This window comes from Erinaceus europaeus, chromosome 5 (genome assembly GCF_950295315.1).
Source record: "Erinaceus europaeus chromosome 5, mEriEur2.1, whole genome shotgun sequence".
Taxonomy (NCBI): Eukaryota; Metazoa; Chordata; class Mammalia; order Eulipotyphla; family Erinaceidae; genus Erinaceus; species Erinaceus europaeus.
In genome coordinates, this window is record NC_080166.1 from 87,703,909 (window position 1) to 87,724,477 (window position 20,569).

Here is a 20,569-nt window from a genome sequence, read left to right on the forward strand (position 1 = left end):
GGAAGACTAAAGAAGAAACAAACCAATGGGACTACATCAAATTGAAAAGTTTCTGCACATCCAAAGAAACTATTAAACAAACAAAGAGACCCCTCACAGAATGGGAGAAGATCTTCACATGCCATACATCAGACAAGAAACTAATCACCAAAATATATAAAGAGCTCAGCAAACTTAGCACCAAAAAAGCAAATGACCCCATCCAAAAATGGGCAGAGAATATGAACAAAACATTCACCTCAGAGGAGGTCCAAAAGGCTAACAAACATATGAAAAACTGCTCTACGTCACTGATTGTCAGAGAAATGCAAATTAAGACAACACTAAGATACCACCTCACTCCTGTAAGAATGGCATACATCAAAAAGCAGCAGCAACAAATGCTGGAGAGGATGTGGGGACAGAGGAACCCTTTTACATTGCTGGTGGGAATGTAAATTGGTCCAGCCTCTGTGAAGAGCAGTCTGGAAAACTCTCAGAAGGCTAGACATGGACGTTCCATATGATCCAGTAATTCCTCTCCTGGGGTTATACCCCAAGGACTCCATAACACCCAACCAAAAAGAGGTGTGTACTCCTATGTTCATAGCAGCACAATTCATAATAGCTAAAACCTGGAAGCAACCCAGGTGCCCAACAACAGATGAGTGGCTGAGAAAGCTGTGGTATATATACACAATGGAATACTATGCAGCTATCAAGAACAATGAGCCCACCTACTCTGACCCATCTTGGACAGAGCTAGAAGGAATTATGTTAAGTGAGCTAAGTCAGAAAGATAAAGATGAGTATGGGATGATCCCACTCATCAACAGAAGTTGAGGAAGAAGATCTGAAAGGGAAACTAAAAGCAGGACCTGACCAAATTGTAAGTAGGGCACCAAAGTAAAAACCCTGTGGTGAGGGGTAGACATGCAGCCTGGGCCAGTGGGGGGTGGGAGTGGGTGGGAGGGATGGGTCACAGTCTTTTGGTGGTGGGAATGGTGTTTATGTACATTCCTAGTAAAATGTAGTCATATAAATCACTAGTTAATTAATATGAGAGGGGGAAATTAATTGTATGTCTCGAAGTTTTTTAAAACACAGACTGAATCTTTTTAATATATAGGCTGTGTGCTTGATATGCGGACTCTTTCAAAAGCCTAGATCAAGTAGATCAGAAGCAACCAATAGCATAGCTATACAAGATACTGGGTACTGTACAGCAAACCCTAACAAAAGGACTTTTCAAAGTTAACCCAATTACCAAATGTGATAACATTAACTATCCATTGTCTTTTTGAACCCTAAGACAGCAGGAACCTCACATCTCCACTATAGAGCCTCTACTTCCCCCAGTCCTGGAATCCTTGGATAGGGCCCACTTTCCCGTATTCCTCTGCCAATCCATATCAAATAATATTGCATCTGCCAATCATAACCTAATCAATGCAACAATTGCCACCTCAACATACTTCACTTCAGACTGTGTCCAGAGACTTCATGTGTGGAATGACAACCCTTCAGCTTCATTACTCGGTGAGACCTTTCCTTTCATAGTATACTCTAATTCCATCTCAGGTGGTTCACTATCTAACAAAGTCTTCAAACCTAGATATACACCAGTTTCTGTGAGAGACAGCATATGTTCACATGTATCCATAAACTACTGCAAAATATATACCTGAAAGCAGAAGTACACTAGAGTTTGCAGTGAGTATCCCCCTAACACTTCCTCTCCACTATTCCAAGCTTTGGGTCCATGATTGCTCAACAATTTGTTTGGCTTTGTATGTTAACTCTCTTTTCAGTCACCAGGTTCCAGATGTCATCAGGATGCCGGCCAGGCTTCCCTGGACTGAAGACCCCACCAATATGTCCTGGAGCTCTGCTTCCCCAGAGACCCACCCTACTAGGGAAAGAGAGAGGCAGACTGGGAGTATGGACTGACCAGTCAACGCCCATGTTCAGTGGGGAAGCAATTACAGAAGCCAGACCTTCCACCTTCCATAACCCACAATGACCCTGGGTCCATGCTCCCAAAGGGATAGAGAGTGGGGAAACTATCATGGGAGGGGGTGGGATATGGAGATTGGGTGGTGGGAATTGTGTGAAGTTGTAGCCCTCCTACCCTATGGTTTTGTTAATTTAAATAAAAATAAATAAATAAAAATAAATAAATAAATAATAAATTTAAAAAATAAAATAATATTTTCTTAAATAAAAATAAATAAATAAATAAAAATATTGTTAACTATAAAACCCATTGATTTGATCTGGGGTCCAGACTCAGCACAGGACTGTGTGTAACCTCTGCATCCCTGTAGGTCTGAGTTCACATTAAACATTCATTTATTTTATTTACTTATTCATCTACTGGGTAGAGAAAGAGAAAATGAGGTGGAAGGGTGAGACAGAGGAGAGAGAAAGACAGACTCCTACAGCCCTGTGAAACTTCCACTGGTGACTTCCTATGACAGCACCACTTATGAAGCTTCCACCCTGTAGGTGGGGGCCAAGGGACTTGAACCCAGATCCACAGTAGCATGTATGCTCAAGTGAGTATGCCACCATTTGTCCCTATTTCATTTATTTCACAGGTGACCGAGTTTCACATGAACTAGCAGAGTGCCACCCCACCATCTGTGACATCAAGACTAGGTCAGGAGCCTCAAGCATGCAGGTTCTACACTCTGCAGACTAGGATATTTCTGGTGAACTATAGTGACAGGAGGTATTGTCAATATAAATGCCAAAGTGTTAAAAGGAATATGTGAAATCCTGTTTGATTTTTTAAAAATTATCTTTATTTTTTTATTTGGATAGAGGGTCAGAAATTGAGAGGTAAGAGGGGGTGACAGAGAGGGAGGGAGACAGAGAGACACCTGCAGCCCTGCTTCACCACTTGCAAAGCTTCCCCCCCTGCAGGTGGGGACTGGGGGTTCGAACCCAGGTCTTTGTGCACTCTAACATTCATACTGAACCAGATGTGCCACCACCAAGCCTCAACTTCTGTATGATTTCTAGATCAATTCTGATCCTATATAATGACTCCTTTACAACAGTGATATTTGAGACATTTTCCTCTTTGTACTTGGGGTCAAGCATTTTTTTTTAAATTCAGTACAGATTTTATTTAAATTTATTTTTATTATTATATGTATTTTTTTTAACCATAGCACTACTCATCTCCAGTTTATAGTGGTGTGGGGTATTGAACCTCAGGCATAAGACTTTGGAGCGTGAGAGTCTCTTTGCATAGCCATTATGATATCTCCCCTTCCATGGTCCTTTCTCCCCTAGACTTCAATTTTAATAATGTTCTACATCCAGCAGCTTTAAAGGGAGATCAGGAAGAAACTAAAATAGATCTAACTTGTTGACATTGACATTCTCAGACCTCTGTCCATTTTTCTTTAATCAGGTGATTACAACAGCAGTAACAATGTTCTTCCCCATTCTAAGAACATTGTGTCTTATCACTGAACAAATATTCTGTGGTAGTTACTGTTTTCAGTCTAATTCCCAAATGAGGACTGAGATCTAAATAAATGGAAACTTTTGCCCCAACTTAAAACCATGGTTTAATAAGAATGGCTGGATTTCAAGAAACATTCTGAAATTGACACTTAACCCATTTATTCTATAGCAATATTTGAAAAGATGTGCTAAGGATTATTATGAGTGCTGAAGAGTCAGCATGATGGTTCTGTAGAAAGACTCTCCTGCCTGAGACTCTGAGGTCCCAGGTTCAATCCCCAGCACCACCATCAGCCAGAGCTGAGCAGGGCTCTGGGGAAAATAATAATAAAGAAAGGAATGATTGAAAAAGGAGGAAGGGAAGATGAGGAGAATGGGGAGACAGCACAGGGGTTCTGCAGGCTCTCAGGTCCCAGGTTCAATCCTCAGCACCACTGTCAGCCAGAGCTGAGCAGGGCTCTGGTATTCCACCACCCACCCCCCTCCCCGTCTCTGTAAAAAATAAAATAAAATAGAGCTGGGTTAGATAGCATAATGGAGATACAAAAAGACTTTCATTCCTGCCTGAGGTTCTGAGATCCCAGGTTGGATCCCCAGCACCACCATCAACTAGAGCTGAGCAGGGCTCTGGCATTTCCATTTTTTATACTCATCAGTCTTAATTTTTCTTTTATGGCTGGGGTTACGAAGAATACAGCCATTTTGATGACTGAAGTTCAAGGCACCTCTGGTTTACAGGGTGATTTTATAATCAAGATAATGAGCTGTCCATGCAGGTGAGATGCAGGAGGGAACCAGGAAGCAATGCTCTAAGTCTTCCTGTAAGTGCGGATCTGAAGGAGGCAGAGGGTTGGGAGTGAAGTCACCTTAGTGCTTTCTGCTTTTTCTTTTCAGTTGTTACCAGTTTTGAGATCATGTAAAACGATGTTCTGGGAGAGGTCCACATAAAGCTGCCTGAGGATTTACAGAGGAAAGAGATGAACTGGCAGAGAGGTTCCCCTTCATGCCTGAGGATCACGCTTCAATCCCAGTCAACAGACATACTGGAGTGGTGTTCTCCTTGGCCTCTCTCTGTCATGTGAATTTAACTTTCATAAACAATGAATAAAATCTCAAAGACTGATCTAAGGATCTGAATCAGCTTTTACATTACAAGTTGCTGGGGCCTGCTGGTGGCACGCCTGGCCTAGTGCATATGTCACAATGCTCAAGGACCCAGGTTCAAGGCCCCAGTCCTCACCTGTAGGAGGAAAGCTTCATGAAGCAGGCCTGCAGGTGTCTCTCTGTCTTTCTGTCTCTCTCCTCTTATCCCCTTCCCTCTTGATTTCTCTCTGTCCTATCAAATAAAATAAACAATTTATCTCTGTTCTATCAAAGAAAATAATAAAAACTGCTTTAGTACCAAGTAGAAATCATTCACCACACACAATGAAAAATAAATAGCTGAAGAAGCCAGAACTCCCACCTTCTATACCCCATAGAACTTGGGTCCATGCTCCCAGAGGGATAAAAAATAGGGAAGCTTCTAATAGAAGGGATGGGAAAGGGGACTCTGGTGGTGGGAACTGTGTGGAATTGTACCCCTGTTATCCAGCAATCTTAATTCATTATTTAATCATTATTAAATCACTAATAAGAAATTTAAAAAAGAAATATCTAAAATGGACATAGCTGATTCTCATTCATTCATTCAGCCATTCATGATACCGAGTGCCTGTAAAGGACTAATTTTTCTTGAACATACTGGTGTCAACTAAGAAACAGAGTGTAAATGATTGCATACAAACAAAAACTGAGTGAGTTCAGTAACACGTTGGATACAAAAGTGAGTGCAGAAGATGAGCTCTGCATAAGACACAAAAGGACTATACTTTTCTACATCACACAAGTATATATTCATGGAATATGTATCCTCTCTTTGCCTCTCTTTCTCTCTGTCTCTGTCCCTCTCCGCCACCATAGATAGGACTAGGGCTTGGGGCCTGCTGGTCATTTTTGTCCCTTTGCTTTTTTCCTGATAGATGGTGAGAGACAGGGAAAGAAGGAGAGATGCTGGCAGTGATCACAATGTCACTATGAAGCTTCCTCCTGCAAAAGTTGGGATTGAACCCAGGGCCTCATGAATGAGAAAGGACGTAGCTTCCATATGCAGAGTGGACAGATGTTAGTGATCTACATGGCCAGCATTGTATCTTATCATAAACATGTCAGTACTCTGTACATCTCCCTGACTTCCTTCTTTGTCACGGTGACACCACTGAAACCTTTAGTCAATTTCAGCCAGTAATATGAACACTGCCACTTAAACGCCAAAGCCAAACACACAGCAGTCTCATAAAATGATGATGCAGGGATTCCAACGTACACACACACAAAGACGCAGGTTTAGTATGAATACTTCAGTGTGTTCAACTCCTTGCCTTTTTTTTTCTTTATTGTTTAAAAGTATTTTATTTATTCATTATTGGATAGAGACAGAGAGAGAGAAATTGAGAGGGGAGGGAGAGATAGAGAGACAGAGACACTCTGTAGCCCTGCTCCATCACTTGTGAAGCTTTCCTCTTGCAGGTGGGGACCAAGGGCTTGAACCTGGGTCCTTGCACATTGTAATGTGTGCACTCAACCAGGTGTGCCACGACCCAGCCACATAATAGATGTTAAGATCGGTTCTGCACCATGTTAAAGTAAATGGGGTTGCTAGCCTTTGCATTAAGTATTAGCACTCTGTCCAAAAGTGAATGGTGTATGGACTGCGATCCATCTGAGAACTGAAGGGAAATCTCACCTTGGGCTCCTCTCTTCTCACACCCATCCGGCCTCTCCTCGGTCGTCTGATGACTTTAGTTGTCCTGTAATCTGACTGGCTTTCCACCAGGGACCCCATAGAGTACCGCAATTCAGTGGAGGTGTCCAGATGAGTCCTGGGAAGAAGGGGATATATGAGACAATGCCAGTCTCAAAAATCAAAGCTACCCAGAAAGTCACTACTTACCACTTGCTGGGCATACATGGCAAGGTAGACACCTGATGAATTCATGATTCTGCAAGTTTTTTTTTCTTTTTAATTTCCTGTTTTACTCATTTATTTTACTTGTCACCAGGACTTGACTGCTCTGCGGTGACTTTCCTTTTATTCAGATAGGAAGAGAGGGGAGGGAGAAAGGACTGGCAAAATAGCTCACTGTAAGTGCCTTGCTTTGCTGTGCATAGCCTCTACAACAACTGAGGGAAATCTGATCACCATGTATAAGTCAGCTCCACATCTCAGCTTGGATGGAGCTTGAAGGAACCCTGGGAAGCAAGATCAGCCAGAAAGAGAAGGATGAATATGGGCTGAGAGATAGAACTTGAAAAACAAGATCAGAGGGGAAACACTAAGCAGAATTTGGACTGGAGTTGGTGTATTGCACCAAAGTAAAGGACTCTGGGGAAGGTAGGGGAGGGTTCAGGCCCTGGAACAGGATGATGGAGGAGGACCTAGGTGAGGGGGTGTTACATTGTTATGTGGAAAACTAAGAAGTATTACACATGTACCAACTTCTGTATTTTAGTGTCGACTGTAAACCATTAATCTCAATAAAGGAAAAAAAAAGTCAATTCCAAATGGACCAAAGACTTGAACTTTAGAGTAGAAACTATCAAATCCATACAAGAAAACATTGACAGAACACTTCAAAATGTTTGATTCACAAATGTCTTTGAAGAATCGAATGCAATATCAAGGAAAAGAAAAATAAGCCAATGGGACTACATCAAATGTAAAAGCTTCTACACAGAGAATCAGAAAACATGCCACACATCAGACAGGGTCTAAAAATCAATATATATATTCACAAAATTTAGCAACAAAAAGATAAAACAACCCCATTGATCAACACAACAATTGCCAACCTCAACATGCTTCACTTCAGACTGTGTCCAGAGACGTCATGTGTGGAATGACAACCCTTCAGCTTCATTACTTGGGTGAGACCTTTCCTTTCATAGTATACTCTAATTCCATCTCAGGTGGCTCACTTTCTAACAAAGTCCTCAAACCTAGATATACACCAGTTTCTGTGAGAGAGAGCATATATTCACACGTATCCGTAAACTACTGCAAAATATATACCTGAAAGCAGAAGTACACTAGAGTTTGCAGTGAGTACCCCCCCCCCCCAACACTTCTCCACTATTCCAAGCTTTGGGTCCATGATTGCTCAACAATTTGTTTGGCTTCGTATGTTAACTCTCTTTTCAGTCACCAGGTTCCAGATGTCATCAGGATGCCGGCCAGGCTTCCCTGGATTGAAGACCCCACCAATGTGTCCTGGAGCTCTGCTTCCCCAGAGACCCACCCTACTAGGGAAAGAGAGAGGCAGACTGGGAGTATGGACTGACCAGTCAACGCCCATGTTCAGCGGGGAAGCAATTACAGAAGCCAGACCTTCTACCTTCTATAACCCACAACGACCCTGGGTCCATGCTCCCAGAGGGATAGAGAATGGGAAAGCTATCATGGGAGGGGGTGGGATATGGAGATTGGGTGGTGGGAATTGTGTGGACTTGTACCCCTCCTACCCTATGGTTTTGTTAATTAATCCTTTCTTAAATAAAAAAAAAACCCATTGAAATTAATGAGAACTTACCATGATTTATGTCATTTAATGCTGTTTACAAATAACTATACATTACAGTCCTGATTATTAAACAATTTGTCCTGCTTTGTATCTTAATGCTTTTCAGCCACCAAGCTGCAGATGCTACCATGACACCATCCTGACGTCCCTGGGGAGATGACCTCACTCACCAATGTGTCCTGGAACCTCCCCTCCTCAGAGCCCTGCCCCACTAGGGAAAGACAGAAACAGGCTGGGGGCATGGATCCACCTTCCAACACCCATGTCCAGCAGAGAGGCAATTACAGAAGGCATAACTCCCACCTTCTGCACCCCATAAAGATCTTTGATCCATACTCTCAGGGGGATAAAGAATAGGGAAGCTTCCAATAGAGGGGATAGGACATGGAAGTCTGGTGGTAGGAACTATGTGGAATTGAAACCCTCTTATCCTACAATTGTGTCAATCATTATTAAATCAATCAAAAAATAATGAGAAGGCATGGACAGAACCTTCTTTAAAGACAATATTCAAGTGACCATCAAACATATGAAAAAATGCTCCAAGTCATTGATTGTCAGAGAAATGCAAATAAAGACAACAATGAGATACCACTTCAGTCCTGTGAAAATGTCACACATCAGAAAAGGTAGCAGCAGTACATGCTGGAGAGGCTGTGGGGACAAAGGAACCCTCCTGCACAGCCGGTGGGAATGTCAGTGAGTCCAATCCTTCACAAGGGCTGGGATTTTTTTCTGTTTTGACTACTTAGCATCTTAAAAGTAGGGATATATTTTGCGTGGTTAGAAAAATTGTGATGTATTTTTCTATGCAAAAATACACCATTACTTTTCTGACAACCGGCAGCATACTTCATATATTACTGAGTGATTGAGTATCTGATAGTGCAATCTTCAGATGACAGATCCAAAATCTTAAAAAAAACCTAGAGAAGAGCTTCTATTCTTGGGTGTGCAAATAAAAGCAACCCAAGCTATTCTGAGTATTCTGTCAAGTGCCACAAGAAACATAGTTCCAGAAGTATCAACAGATCCAAGAACCTTTTGAATATGTTGGTCTTTAACATTTTTTGTTGATTTTTGAAATTTTAATTTGATTTATATATCTGAATGAAATAATTGAGTGACATAAAAACAATGGGTGAGAGGTGCAAGGACTGGCATAAGGATCCTGGTTCTAGCGCCTGGCTCCCCACCTGCAGGAGGGTTGCTTCACAAGTGGTGAAGTAGGTCTGCAGGTGTTTAACTTTCTCTCCCCCTCTCTGTTTCCCCTCCTCTCTCAATATCACTTTGACCTATCCAATGAAAAAGTGAAAAAAAAGCCTCCAGGAGCAGTGGATTCAGAGTGCAGGCACCAAGCCCCAGTGAGAACCCTGGAGGCAAAACAAACAATAATAATGGTGGTCACCCTGGCAGTGGTACACACAGTCAAGCACAGATATTACCTGGGTTTCAGTCCCCAGTCCACACCTGTTGGGGGGAAGCTTCACAAGTGGTGAAGCAGGTCTGCAGGAGTCTCCCTGTCTTTTTGTCTCTATCTCCCTTCCTTGCTCAATTTCTCTCTGTCCTGTCATGTATAATAGAAAGAGAAAAGAAAAAAATGGCTGCCAGGAGCACTGGCTTTGTAATGCTGGCATTGAACCCCAGAAATAACCCTAGTGTCAATAAAATAATAATAATAGTAATGATAATGATGATGATAATGATAGTGATGGTGGTAAAAATAGTGAAGGAAGAGAAAGAGATTTGATAAACACACAAAAAAAGATAACAAAATGATCACTGTCCAATCAAAAAACAGATTCTGATAGAATCAAGTGCCCATTTCATTTCTTCTCTAAAACAAGTCCATACCTGAGTTACCTCTGAAAGTTCTTTGGCGAGATTGTATGCGAAGCTTTTGGGAAGTCTGAGGTCGGGGTGGGGGCAGCTACAGTTCCTTCCCTTAAGAGGCAATGGTTACAACTTGTACCTAAAAGTGCCTCACAAAATACAGCATACCCATAAATGAGATTAAAGTTAAACATTATGGAATGCTGACCTTTAGACTTCTCCTGTTAGCAAACCAGCTCACTTCTCTGAATAAAAGAAGAGAGGTTAAAAGGTTGTGTGGATGACAAAAACAGTCCATACTCCCAGAGGGATAAAGAATAGGGAAGCTTCCAATGGAGGGGACAGGACATGGAACTCTGGTGGTGGGAACTGTGTGGACTGTACCCTTGTTATCTTATAATCTGGCTGATCATTATTAAATCACTGATTTTAAAAAAATCAGTTTTCTTGGTCACTAGGCAGTGGCACACCCACTTGAGCACATATATCACCATGTGGAATATCTGAGTTTGAACCCCCAAGCCCCACCTGTAGGGGGAAGTGTCAGAGATCTACAGGTGCCTGTCTTTCTCAGTGCCTCTCTTTACCTCCCTCCTATCTCAAATTCTCTCTGGCTTATCTAATAAGAAAAAAGAGGGGCTGAGTGTTGGTGCACCTATTTGAGTGCACATGTTACAATGTACAAGGACACGGTTTCAAGCCCCAGGTCCACCTGCAGGAGGAAAGCTTTATGAGTGGTGAAGCAGAGCTGCAGGTGTCTTTCTTTCCTTCGTATCTCCCCCTTAGCTCTCAAATTCTCTCTGTGTCAACCCAAAATAAATAAATAAATACTAAAGAAAGAAGGAGGAGGAGGAGGAGAGGAAGAAGAAGGAGAAGAGGAGGAAGAAGAAGAAGAGGAAGAGAAAGAGGAAGAGGAAGAAGAGGAGGAGAGGGTGAGAAACAAGCAGTTTTCCTAATTAGGCCTAAAGTCACCTGTTTTAAGAATGAGTCCTCAGTTAACTTGCTTCCATGTCCTATTTGCCCAAACAAGACATCATCATTGAACCAGTTTCCTGTGGCTGAATACAAATATGCTTCATCTGCCCATTTTTTCATTGTGCAAAATATGTTCAGCTGCCTGTCTTCCTGCAGAAAGTAAAGTAAGGGAGCGTGAAGTGGCTTGCCGGTCTAGGGGTATGGTCCTCTCTCTGGGGGAGTGTGTCCTAGATTTACACATCAACCCTGCTCACAGGGATAAGGGGCTGTCATCACCATCACCATCGCTGTCACCACAGCACATGGATAGTTCCATGAGAGTCTGCAGAAGGGATGTGTCTAGAGAGATCTCTACTGATCTGTGATCACAGGGGTTGTACTGCCATGCTCATTGTATTTCCTAGTGAAATGATTCTAGTGGTTTTATCAGAGAAGCAATGGTTTATAAGACATTTGTTGTTACCTGAATACAATTTCTTTTTAAACATTTATTTATTATTGGATAGAAACAGAAAGACACTGAGAGGGTAGAGGGAGATAGAGAGTGAGACAGATAGAGAGACACCTTCAGCCCTGCTTCACCACTCCTGAAGCTTTCCCCCCTGCAGGTGGGGACTAGGGGCTTGAACCTGGGTCCTTGCGCACTGGAGTGCGTGTGCTCAACCAGGTGCACCACTGCCTGCCCCCACGGGTACATGTTCTCAGCCTCCCATGTCAGGTGTCTGCATACCACTCTCACAACCCTAATCCTCCTCCACTGTCACACATCGAGTCTCTGATGCCTCCTTGTGCCATGTCACAGGCCTGCTGCCCAACTTCACCAGGCATTCTCCCTTCCCCCTCATTTCTTAAATTTCTTCTATGAGTGAGAACTTCTGTTGTTCATCCTTCTCCCTCTGGCTGATCTCACTGAAGATGCTTCCTTCATGTTTCATCCACATTGAGGTAAAGGAGCTCACCATTTTCAGCAGCTGAGTAATAATCTATTGTGTGTACAGACCATATCTTTCTTAGCCTCTCCTCTGTCATTGGGCATCAGGGGTGCTGTCATGTTTGGCTGTTACAAATTGTGTTACTACCTCGCCCTCGTGCCACCTAGGTTCTCCTCTGCCATGCTGTTCCAGGACCTAAACACTCCTCCCACACCAGAGGCCTTTACTTTGGTGCAATACACCAAATCCAGTCCAAGTTCAGCTTTGTGTTTTCCCTTCTGTTCTTATTTCTCTACTTCTGTCTATGAGTGAGATCATTCCATATTCATCCTTTTGTTTCTTACTTATCTCACTTAACATGATTCACCCAGGATGAGGTGAAGAAGGTGAATTCACCATTTTTAATAGCTGAGTAGTATTCCATTGTGTATACAGACCACAACTTTCTCAGCCACTCATCTGCTGTTGGACACCTGGGCTGCTTCCAGATTTTGGCTGTTACAAATTGTGCTGCTATGAACACAGGTGCACACAGATCTTTTGGGCTGGGTATGTTTAGTTCCTTAGGATCTATCCCTAGGAGAGTAATTGCAGGGTCATAAGGGAGGTCCACTTCTAGCCATCTCAGAGTTCTCCAGACTGCTCACTGTGGATAACCATAATCCATCTATTTAAAGAATAAAAAATTGCAGGGCCAGGTGGTGGCTCACCTTGTTAGGTGCATGTATTACCATCCACAAGGACCCAGGTTCAAGCCCCTGATCCCCACCTGCAGAGGGTAAAGCTTCATGAGTGGGGTAAATAGTTAACAGTATTTACATAATTTCCTTATGTTTGGGAGCTACTCTGCCCTGATCCAGCTTTCTAGTCCTATTCTCAACTCTGACACCATCTCCCTAGACAATACTTTTAGTTCATCTGCATATTAGCTGTCAGGCTCAGGCAAAAATTAGTAAAGTCATGGGCCATTGAAATAAACTTAAAATAGACTTGTAGCTTCTTAAAACATGAAGACCTCTATTCTCATCTGCTCTATTCCTACCATTGGGTTCCTGTTTAGTAAATAATTTGTTCTGCTTTATATCTTTCAGCCACCAAGTTGCAGATGCTACCATGATGCCATCCTGATTTCCCTGGGCAGACAACCAACCTCACCAATATGTCCTGGAACATCCCTTCCCCAGAGGCCTGCCTGACTAGGGAAAGACAGAAACAGGCTGGGGGTGTGGATCCACCTGCCAACACCCATGTCCAGTGAAGAAGCAGTTACAGAAGCCAGACCTTCCACCTTCTGCACCCCATAAAGAATTCTGGTCCATGTTCCCAGAGGGATAAAGAATAGGGAAGCTTCCAATGGAAGGGATGGGACACGGAGCTCTGGTGGTAGGAACTGTGTGGAATTAAACCCCTCTTATCCTACAAATTTGTCAATCATTATTTAGTCATTAATTATTGGTCATTATTAAATCTCTGGTAAAATAAAATTCAAAACAAAAAATCTGCAGCTGTAGGTTCATAGTGCCATTCAATGATAAACCCCCTGCACCTCCAGCTGTTCAATCTCAGACCACAAGGTGGTTAAGAGCTCTGCAATGGCGACATGAAAGTGGGCACATCTGCACGAGATTGTGTGTGGCAGGACTTGCATCCCTCAGCTTGAAAGGCAAGGGGCTTCACCCTTGTGTTAGGCACCACTTGGACAAGATTGTTAACTCACAGCAGAAGAGGGGTTCTGTGTTAGGGCATAAATGTCAGCTATGACCTGAAGCCCTTGAGAGCCTTTCCTGGTGGTCAGCATGGCTTAGTGCCTGACTTCAGAATCGAGTCCAGTCTCACTTGCTCCCTTTCTCCAGGTCTGCCTGGAGCCTATTCTTGAGTCTGGAAGGGTGTGCTGAGCTCTCACAGTGCCAGCTGACTGAAGTAGCCGGAGTAATGGAAGCCTTTGACCAAGTGCAGAGAAGCATTGAGAGCGTAGCCAGCCACTCCCTTGGGAACAATCCCACAGCATCAGTAGGATTCTGTTCACCTACTTCTGTCTACGTGACTGTGTGCATAACAAGCAAGGTAAGACTTTAACTTCTTATTCCACATCTGAAGGCACCAGAGTTTCTAAATCAGGGGATAATGAGTGAATGCTGAAGTGTCCCAATGGGACAGGGGTAATATTTATTAGACCTGCAGTGACAGAAATCATAAGGAAATTCATTTTCACTTTGAATAAACTACAGAGATTACCTTGAGATTGTGGGTTCGATTAAAGCTCCAGTTCTTATTTTCATTTGGTCCAATTCAGTTCTCAGCTTTTCTATTTCTTCTGCTAACCTTTCCTAAAAATAAAATATATATATATATATATATATATACATACACATACTATTCAGAAGAGGTGCCTATGGCAACAGTACTGAATTAAAGATTCATAGACATGACAGTAGATCATACTGGAGTTGCTCCTGCTCGTCAGCACATAAACAGCTGGAGCCAATACACGTGCACTGTGCTCCTAGCACTCCCCGATGCTATTTTTTTTGCAAGCGTATGGACAGACTAAGTTTCCAGTTCACCTTGTATGCCTTCATTTATAGGGCATACCAGAAGTCACAACCATCAATAAAATAAAGGTCATATTCATTTAACAAGCAAAAGTATTCTACAGTTGATAGTTAAAGGACACATGAGTGTGGAAGAAAGATGTGAGCAGTAAGAGACCCAGACAAATCACCTTTATAAAGAAAAATTCATTGGGGCCGGGTGGTGGTGCAGCTGGTTGAATGTTACAGTGCACAAGGACCTGGGTTCGAACACTGTGCTCCCACCTACAGGGCGAAACTTCACAAGCGGTGAAGCAGATCTGCGGGTGTCTCTCTGCCACCTCCCCTCTTGATTTCTGGCTGTCTCTATCCAATAAACACATTAATTAAAATAAAGATAATTATAGATTTATTTATTTATTTCCTTTTGTTGCCCTTGTTGTGATAATTATACACTTTTTTAAAGAGAAGTTATGTGAATTAAAACTACTAGCGTGAGGTTGAATATTCAGCATCTTCATTTCTAAGGCTGAATCTGTTGAAGACAGTTTTATGAAGGTAGGGGCTGTCCAAATGTCTTCTGGGCTTTCTCTTACTGTTTGTGATCCCCTCTCTGTCAAACGCCCTTGACGTCTGGTCTGACTAGCTGCACTGATTTCCAGGTGACCTCTGCAGTATTTCTCTTAGTTTCCCTCTTGTCTTGTTGGCCACTGAGGCTACTGCTGGAGCTCAGAGTCCCACTACTCCCAGGGGAATTTTATCTTTATTCTTTTGGTAGGTGGGGACAGATAGAAAGAGAGAGCTCAGCCGAGAGTCAAGTAGAGACTATGGGAAACTTCTTCTCACGCAGCTGCTCCTCTGGAATGGCCAGGGTATTGAACCCACGCCCTCGCAAATAGCAACATACACACTCTACCAAGTGAGCTGTCTCCTAGCCCCACTCCCCACCTGTAGGTGGGGTGCTTCATGAGCAATGAAGCATGTCTGCAGGTGTCTCTTTCTCTCCCTCTATCTCGCTTCCCTCTCAATTTCTCTCTGTGCCATCCAGTAAAAATAAGAAAGAGAGAGAAAGGAAGGAAGGAAGGAAGGAAGGAAGGAAGGAAGGAAGGAAGGAAGGAAGGAAGGAAGGAAGGAAGGAAGGATTAAAAAGAAAGGCCTCTGGGAGCAGTGGATTCATGGTGCTGGCAGTGAGCCCAAGTGATACCCTTGTGGTAAAATGAAAATAAAATAAAAAGAAAAGATGATGTATCTCCTCAAAAATGATGAAATAGTGTTTCCTCCAGGTGGACCTTGTGAGCAACCTCAGCTGTTTTAGATGCTGTTGTCTTACCACTACATTATGTCATTCTAAGGGATCTGACTTTCAGATCCTTGTGTACACCCTTACTGTGAAACCAAATAGCTGCTTTAAAATGAAGAGTGACACAGAACATTCAGTATGACTACATGTACCACTGTCATCTTATATATTGTCACAACCTTTCCCTCCCTTCTTTCTACCTGCCTTCCTCCATCCCCTCTAATCTCCCTCTCTTCTCTCTTTCCTCCCTTTCCCTTCTCTCCTTCTCTTTCCCTTCCCTTCCTTCCTTTCTTTCTCCCTTCCCTATCTTCCTTCCTTTCCTCCTTATATCTCTCTTTCCTCCCTTCCATTTCCTCCCTCCCTCCTTTTCTTTCTTTCTTTCTTTCTTTCTTTCTTTCTTTCTTTCTTTCTTTCTTTCTTTCTTTCTTTCTTTCATCAGAGTACTGCTTAGTTCTGGCTTATGGTGGTGCAGTGGATTGAACTTGGGATTTTGGATCCTCAGGCATGACAGTCTCTTTGCATGACCATTATGCAGTCTAACCCCAACCTCTTCCTTCTTTTCTATCCCACCAGGATGTCACCTGAGACATTGTACCTATGAGATCCAACCTTTTCTGCAAGACTCTCTCCTTTCTGTGTTCCCTTCTCTCTCTCTCTCTCTCTCTCTCTCTCTCTCCTCAGAGGCTTAGAGACACGGAAAGAGCAAGAGAGAGAAGGAGAGGAACAATGGCACTGCTCCAGCACTAGGGAAGCTTCCCTCTTGCATAGCACTCCTATGTGATGCGAGGGATTGGAACCCAAGTCCTTGTGGATGGGCAGGTGTGCGCGCTACCAGCTGAGCTATCTTCCAGTCTTTATGCTCCACACACGAGTGCTGTCACATGCTCTTGTATTTGTTCCACTCAACACAGTCCATCCCTTTTATTCCTTTTACAGAATGCACAAACAAGTCAACACCCATTTATTTATTTATTTATTTTAGAAGTCAAGACAGGGATTGTGGCTTAGGATGAAAGCAGAATTTGTACACTAAGGAGAGGGGGACTTTCAGAGTGTTGCTTCTGAATGTGTCAGTCAAGCCCTCCCTAGGCATGTACGCCTCTTTGGATGAACAATGGTAAAGTTAAAACTGCTCTGGGACGATAACAGCCTACAATTATCTTTAGCAGTTTTGTATGGCCTTAAAACCTTTATCAGTGTGGAACAGCAAAAAAGGGAGAAAGTAAAATTCTGTATTACCTTGTCATGCAAAGATTCTTCCAAATTCTTTCTGAAAGTTTCTGATTCTTGAATCAAAACATTCTAGAAAAACAAAAGCAGAAGATAAGCAATAACTTTAACTGAATCAAGTATGTAGCCCCCCCCACACACACACACACTCAAAACATTTTATTCTTTCTTTGGTATATTCACTTCTTGGCTTTCATGAAAACCAAGTTTTAATCTGTAAGCCTGACAACCTACCATTTTAAAGGAAGGCGTAAATTGAATGGGAAATGTGCCTGAGTAACACTTGGATTCACACATGAAATAAATATCTCCTCTCAAGTTATTTCTATTTGCCTCTCCTCAACCTTTCAGAAATTTTTTATATTTATTTATTTTCCCTTTTTTTGCCCTTGTTTAACCTTTCAGAATTTTGAAACATATAGAGTACTTTCAATTGAGGAAAGTATGAAACTCATTTTTTTTTAACCTATGAGAACATGATCATATACTCCTTGGAAGTTCAACCTAGAATTGTACTTTAAACACAAAATCAATAATTTGTAATAGTAATTCAACTATTAGAAAAATAAACATATGATTGCTGCTTATGTGGAAGGAATGTTACCTGTCATAATGTTTAGGTACTTAAAAAAAAAAAACTGCCACAGAAATATTGACACTGAAAAAGATTTACAAGGATCTCATGGCACTACAGAACAAAATTGAGAATAGTGTTTTCTTGGGCTGTCAACAAGAGAGCTCACGTGGATAGTTACCTTGCTTTAGGTCACCGTGGATACAACCTTGGTTGGAGCCTGGCCCCCAGCACATTCCAGAAAGATTCAGTGATGCGATGTCTCTCTGTCTCTCTGAATATTTGTTTGTTTCTTTTTATTTTATTTTATTTATTTATTATTGGCTAGAGACAAAGAGAAGTTGAGAGGGGAGAGGAGACAAAATTGGAGAGAGAGAGAGAGAGAGAGAGAGAGAGAGAGACCTGCAGTCCTGATTTACCACTTGCAAAGTTTTCCCCCTGCAGGTGGGGACCCAGGCTTGAACCTGGGTCCTTGAGCACTGTAGTGTGAGCACTTAACCAGGTGCACCACCACCTGGCCCCCCTGTGTTGCCTTTCTCTCTAGCTCTGTCTCCATCTTTCTATCCACAAGGGTATATCTGGAAGAGTGAAGCCCCAGTGATGATGGCCAATAAATAAGTAAAACAGTGCTTTCTTTTCAGACTTAGGGAGTAGAGTAAGAGTATGAGTAAGAGTTTGACTACTGGGCCCTTGGATTGAATGAAAAAAGCCATCCATGCCTGATGACTTCCAAGTGGGGCAGCAGGTGCAGCCATACTTGCCCCAGGCCTCTCCCCTCTTCTGGGTTACTGTACAGAGCAGGACAACAGAGGCATCTATGGAAAGTTCTAAGATATGGCCCGGTGGGGGCATGCCCGGTTAGGTGCTCATAATACAGTGTGCAAGGACCCAGATTTAAGTCCCTGCTCCCCTCCTGCAGGGGGAAAGCTTCATGAGTAGTGAAGTAGGGCTGCAGATGTCTCTCTGTCTCTTTATCTCCTCCTCCCCTCTCAATTTCTCTCTGTCCTGTCAAATAATAAATAGACATGTGAGAGAGACAGAGAGGAAGTTCCAAAATGATTTGCCTCCCTAGCTTTGACTTTACAATTAGCAACCAGCCTGACTTCCCTGGATAGATGACCTCACCAATGTGTCCTGGAACCTCCCCTCTCCAGAGCCCTGCCCCACTAGGGAAAGATAAAAGCAGGCTGGGGGTGTGGATCCACCTGCCAACATCCATATCCAGTGGAGAAGCAATTACAGAAGCCAGAACTCCCACCTTCTGCACCCCATAAAGAATTTTGGCCCATACTCCCAGAGGGATAAAGAATAGGGAAGCTTCCAATGGAGGAAATGGGACATAGAACTGTGGTGGTGGGAACTGTGTGGAATTGTGCTCCTTGTCTCCACTCTTTTAAATCATTATTAAATCCTAATAAACTATGCAACTAAAAATCAAAAGAATTAGCAACCAGATCACATTAACACTTTCTGTTCTAGAAGCCATCAATGGTTAAGGAATCATATGAGCCTGTGAGTGAGAATCTAGAAATTGTCTAGACACACTCAGAAATCATCATAATAGAGATTAAAACAGTGCTCTTCTGAACATTATAGTGGGATTGACACTAGTGCTACTGGTGGCAAATATTTCGCCAAAGTTTTTTTTTAAGATGACAGGTGGATCTCAACTACCTGACACATTTGAGTCTTTCAAAGAAAGTTTTCCCACTTAGTCATATATATATATATATATATATATTTCCATATATCATTTTGAAAGATTTTATTTATTATTTTTCCTGATGGTGGTGCTGGGGATTGAACCTGGGACTTCTGGAGCCTCAGACATGAGAGTCTCTTTGCATAACCATTATGCTATCTACCCCCACCGTCACCTCAGTTATCCTTTTTGCTGCTGTGTGGTGTTAAGGATGGGCCCCAGAGGCTCAGGCATACAATACTGGTGCATTAATTCAGAGCCACTTCCTGCTTGTGATCTTACACATGTTTACAGAAACTTTCCATCACTCCTAAGAGTATACCAAGTTTTTATTTTAATTATAACAGCAAACAAATTATTAGACCTATTAAGATAATTACACTGAGTGGGAGAAACATCATAATGGTTCTGCAAAAGACTTTCATACCTGAGGCTTTGAGGTGCCAGGTTCAATCCCTAGCATTACCATCACCCAGAGCTGAGTAGGGCTCTGGTATATCTCTTTCTGTACCTCTTTCATTAAATAAATAAATGAATGAATGAATAAAATGTTTTTAAAAAATAAAATAGGGGCTAGGCAGTGTTGCACCTGGTTAAGTGCACACATCACAGTGCACAAGGACCCAGGTTCAAGCCCCCAGTCCCCACCTGCAAGGGAAAGCTTCACAAGAGGTGAAGCAGGGCAGCAGGTGTCTCTGTCTCTCTCCCTCTCTACCTCCCAATTCCTTCTCAATTTCCCTCTGTCTCTACCCAATAATAAATAAATTAAAATATTTTAAAAATTGAATTAAATAATTGCATCTAGGTGTACAAAAACAAGGCACCAGAACGTGGCTGGCTGCCCAGGTGTGTCCGCTCCTCTGCCTGTACCTTCTCCTCCAGAGCGGCCATCCTTTCTTTTAAGTGGAGCTGTAGACGCTCGTTGGATTCAGTCAGCAGCCTGTCCACAGTGTCTGATAGTCTTTTGTTGTGCTCCTCATTCATTTTCTCTCTTTGCCTTGCCTGCCATTTAAGAACAAGAATGACAGAAATTCAATGCAAAAATGATTTTCAACTTGATTCAGCTTTTCACACTTTTGCTGGTGTAAAATTGGATTTCATCCTATTAGTTTGATTTAATTGGCAGAAATCCTGTTTTTTCCCCTGTAAAAACAGAGAATTGTCAGATTTTTAAGTATAACCCACCAGCTAGAAATACTTTAGTATTCTTTTCTTTTCTTTTTTAATTAGAAAGGACAGATAGAAATTGAGAGGGAGGGGGAGATATAGAGGGAGAGAGACACCTGCAGCCCTGCTTCACCACTCATGAAGCTTTGCTCCTGCAGGTGGGGAGCCGAAGTCCTCGAACCCAGGTCCTCATGGGAGTCCTTGTGCTTAGTACTGTGTGTGCTTAACCGGGTGCATCACCACCTGC

At 42.5% G+C, this 20,569-nt stretch overlaps 1 protein-coding gene across 1 annotated transcript in view; it reads right to left on the minus strand.

Moving 5' to 3' along the window:
- The window catches only part of LOC103108300 (liprin-alpha-2), a 430,491-nt gene that overhangs the window by 94,564 nt on the left and 315,358 nt on the right, over positions 1-20,569 (minus strand). Inside the window, 4 exon segments of the mRNA XM_060191502.1 lie at positions 6,245-6,380; positions 14,054-14,145; positions 16,889-16,951; positions 20,026-20,157. Coding sequence (XP_060047485.1) covers positions 6,245-6,380; positions 14,054-14,145; positions 16,889-16,951; positions 20,026-20,157 — 423 coding nt within the window.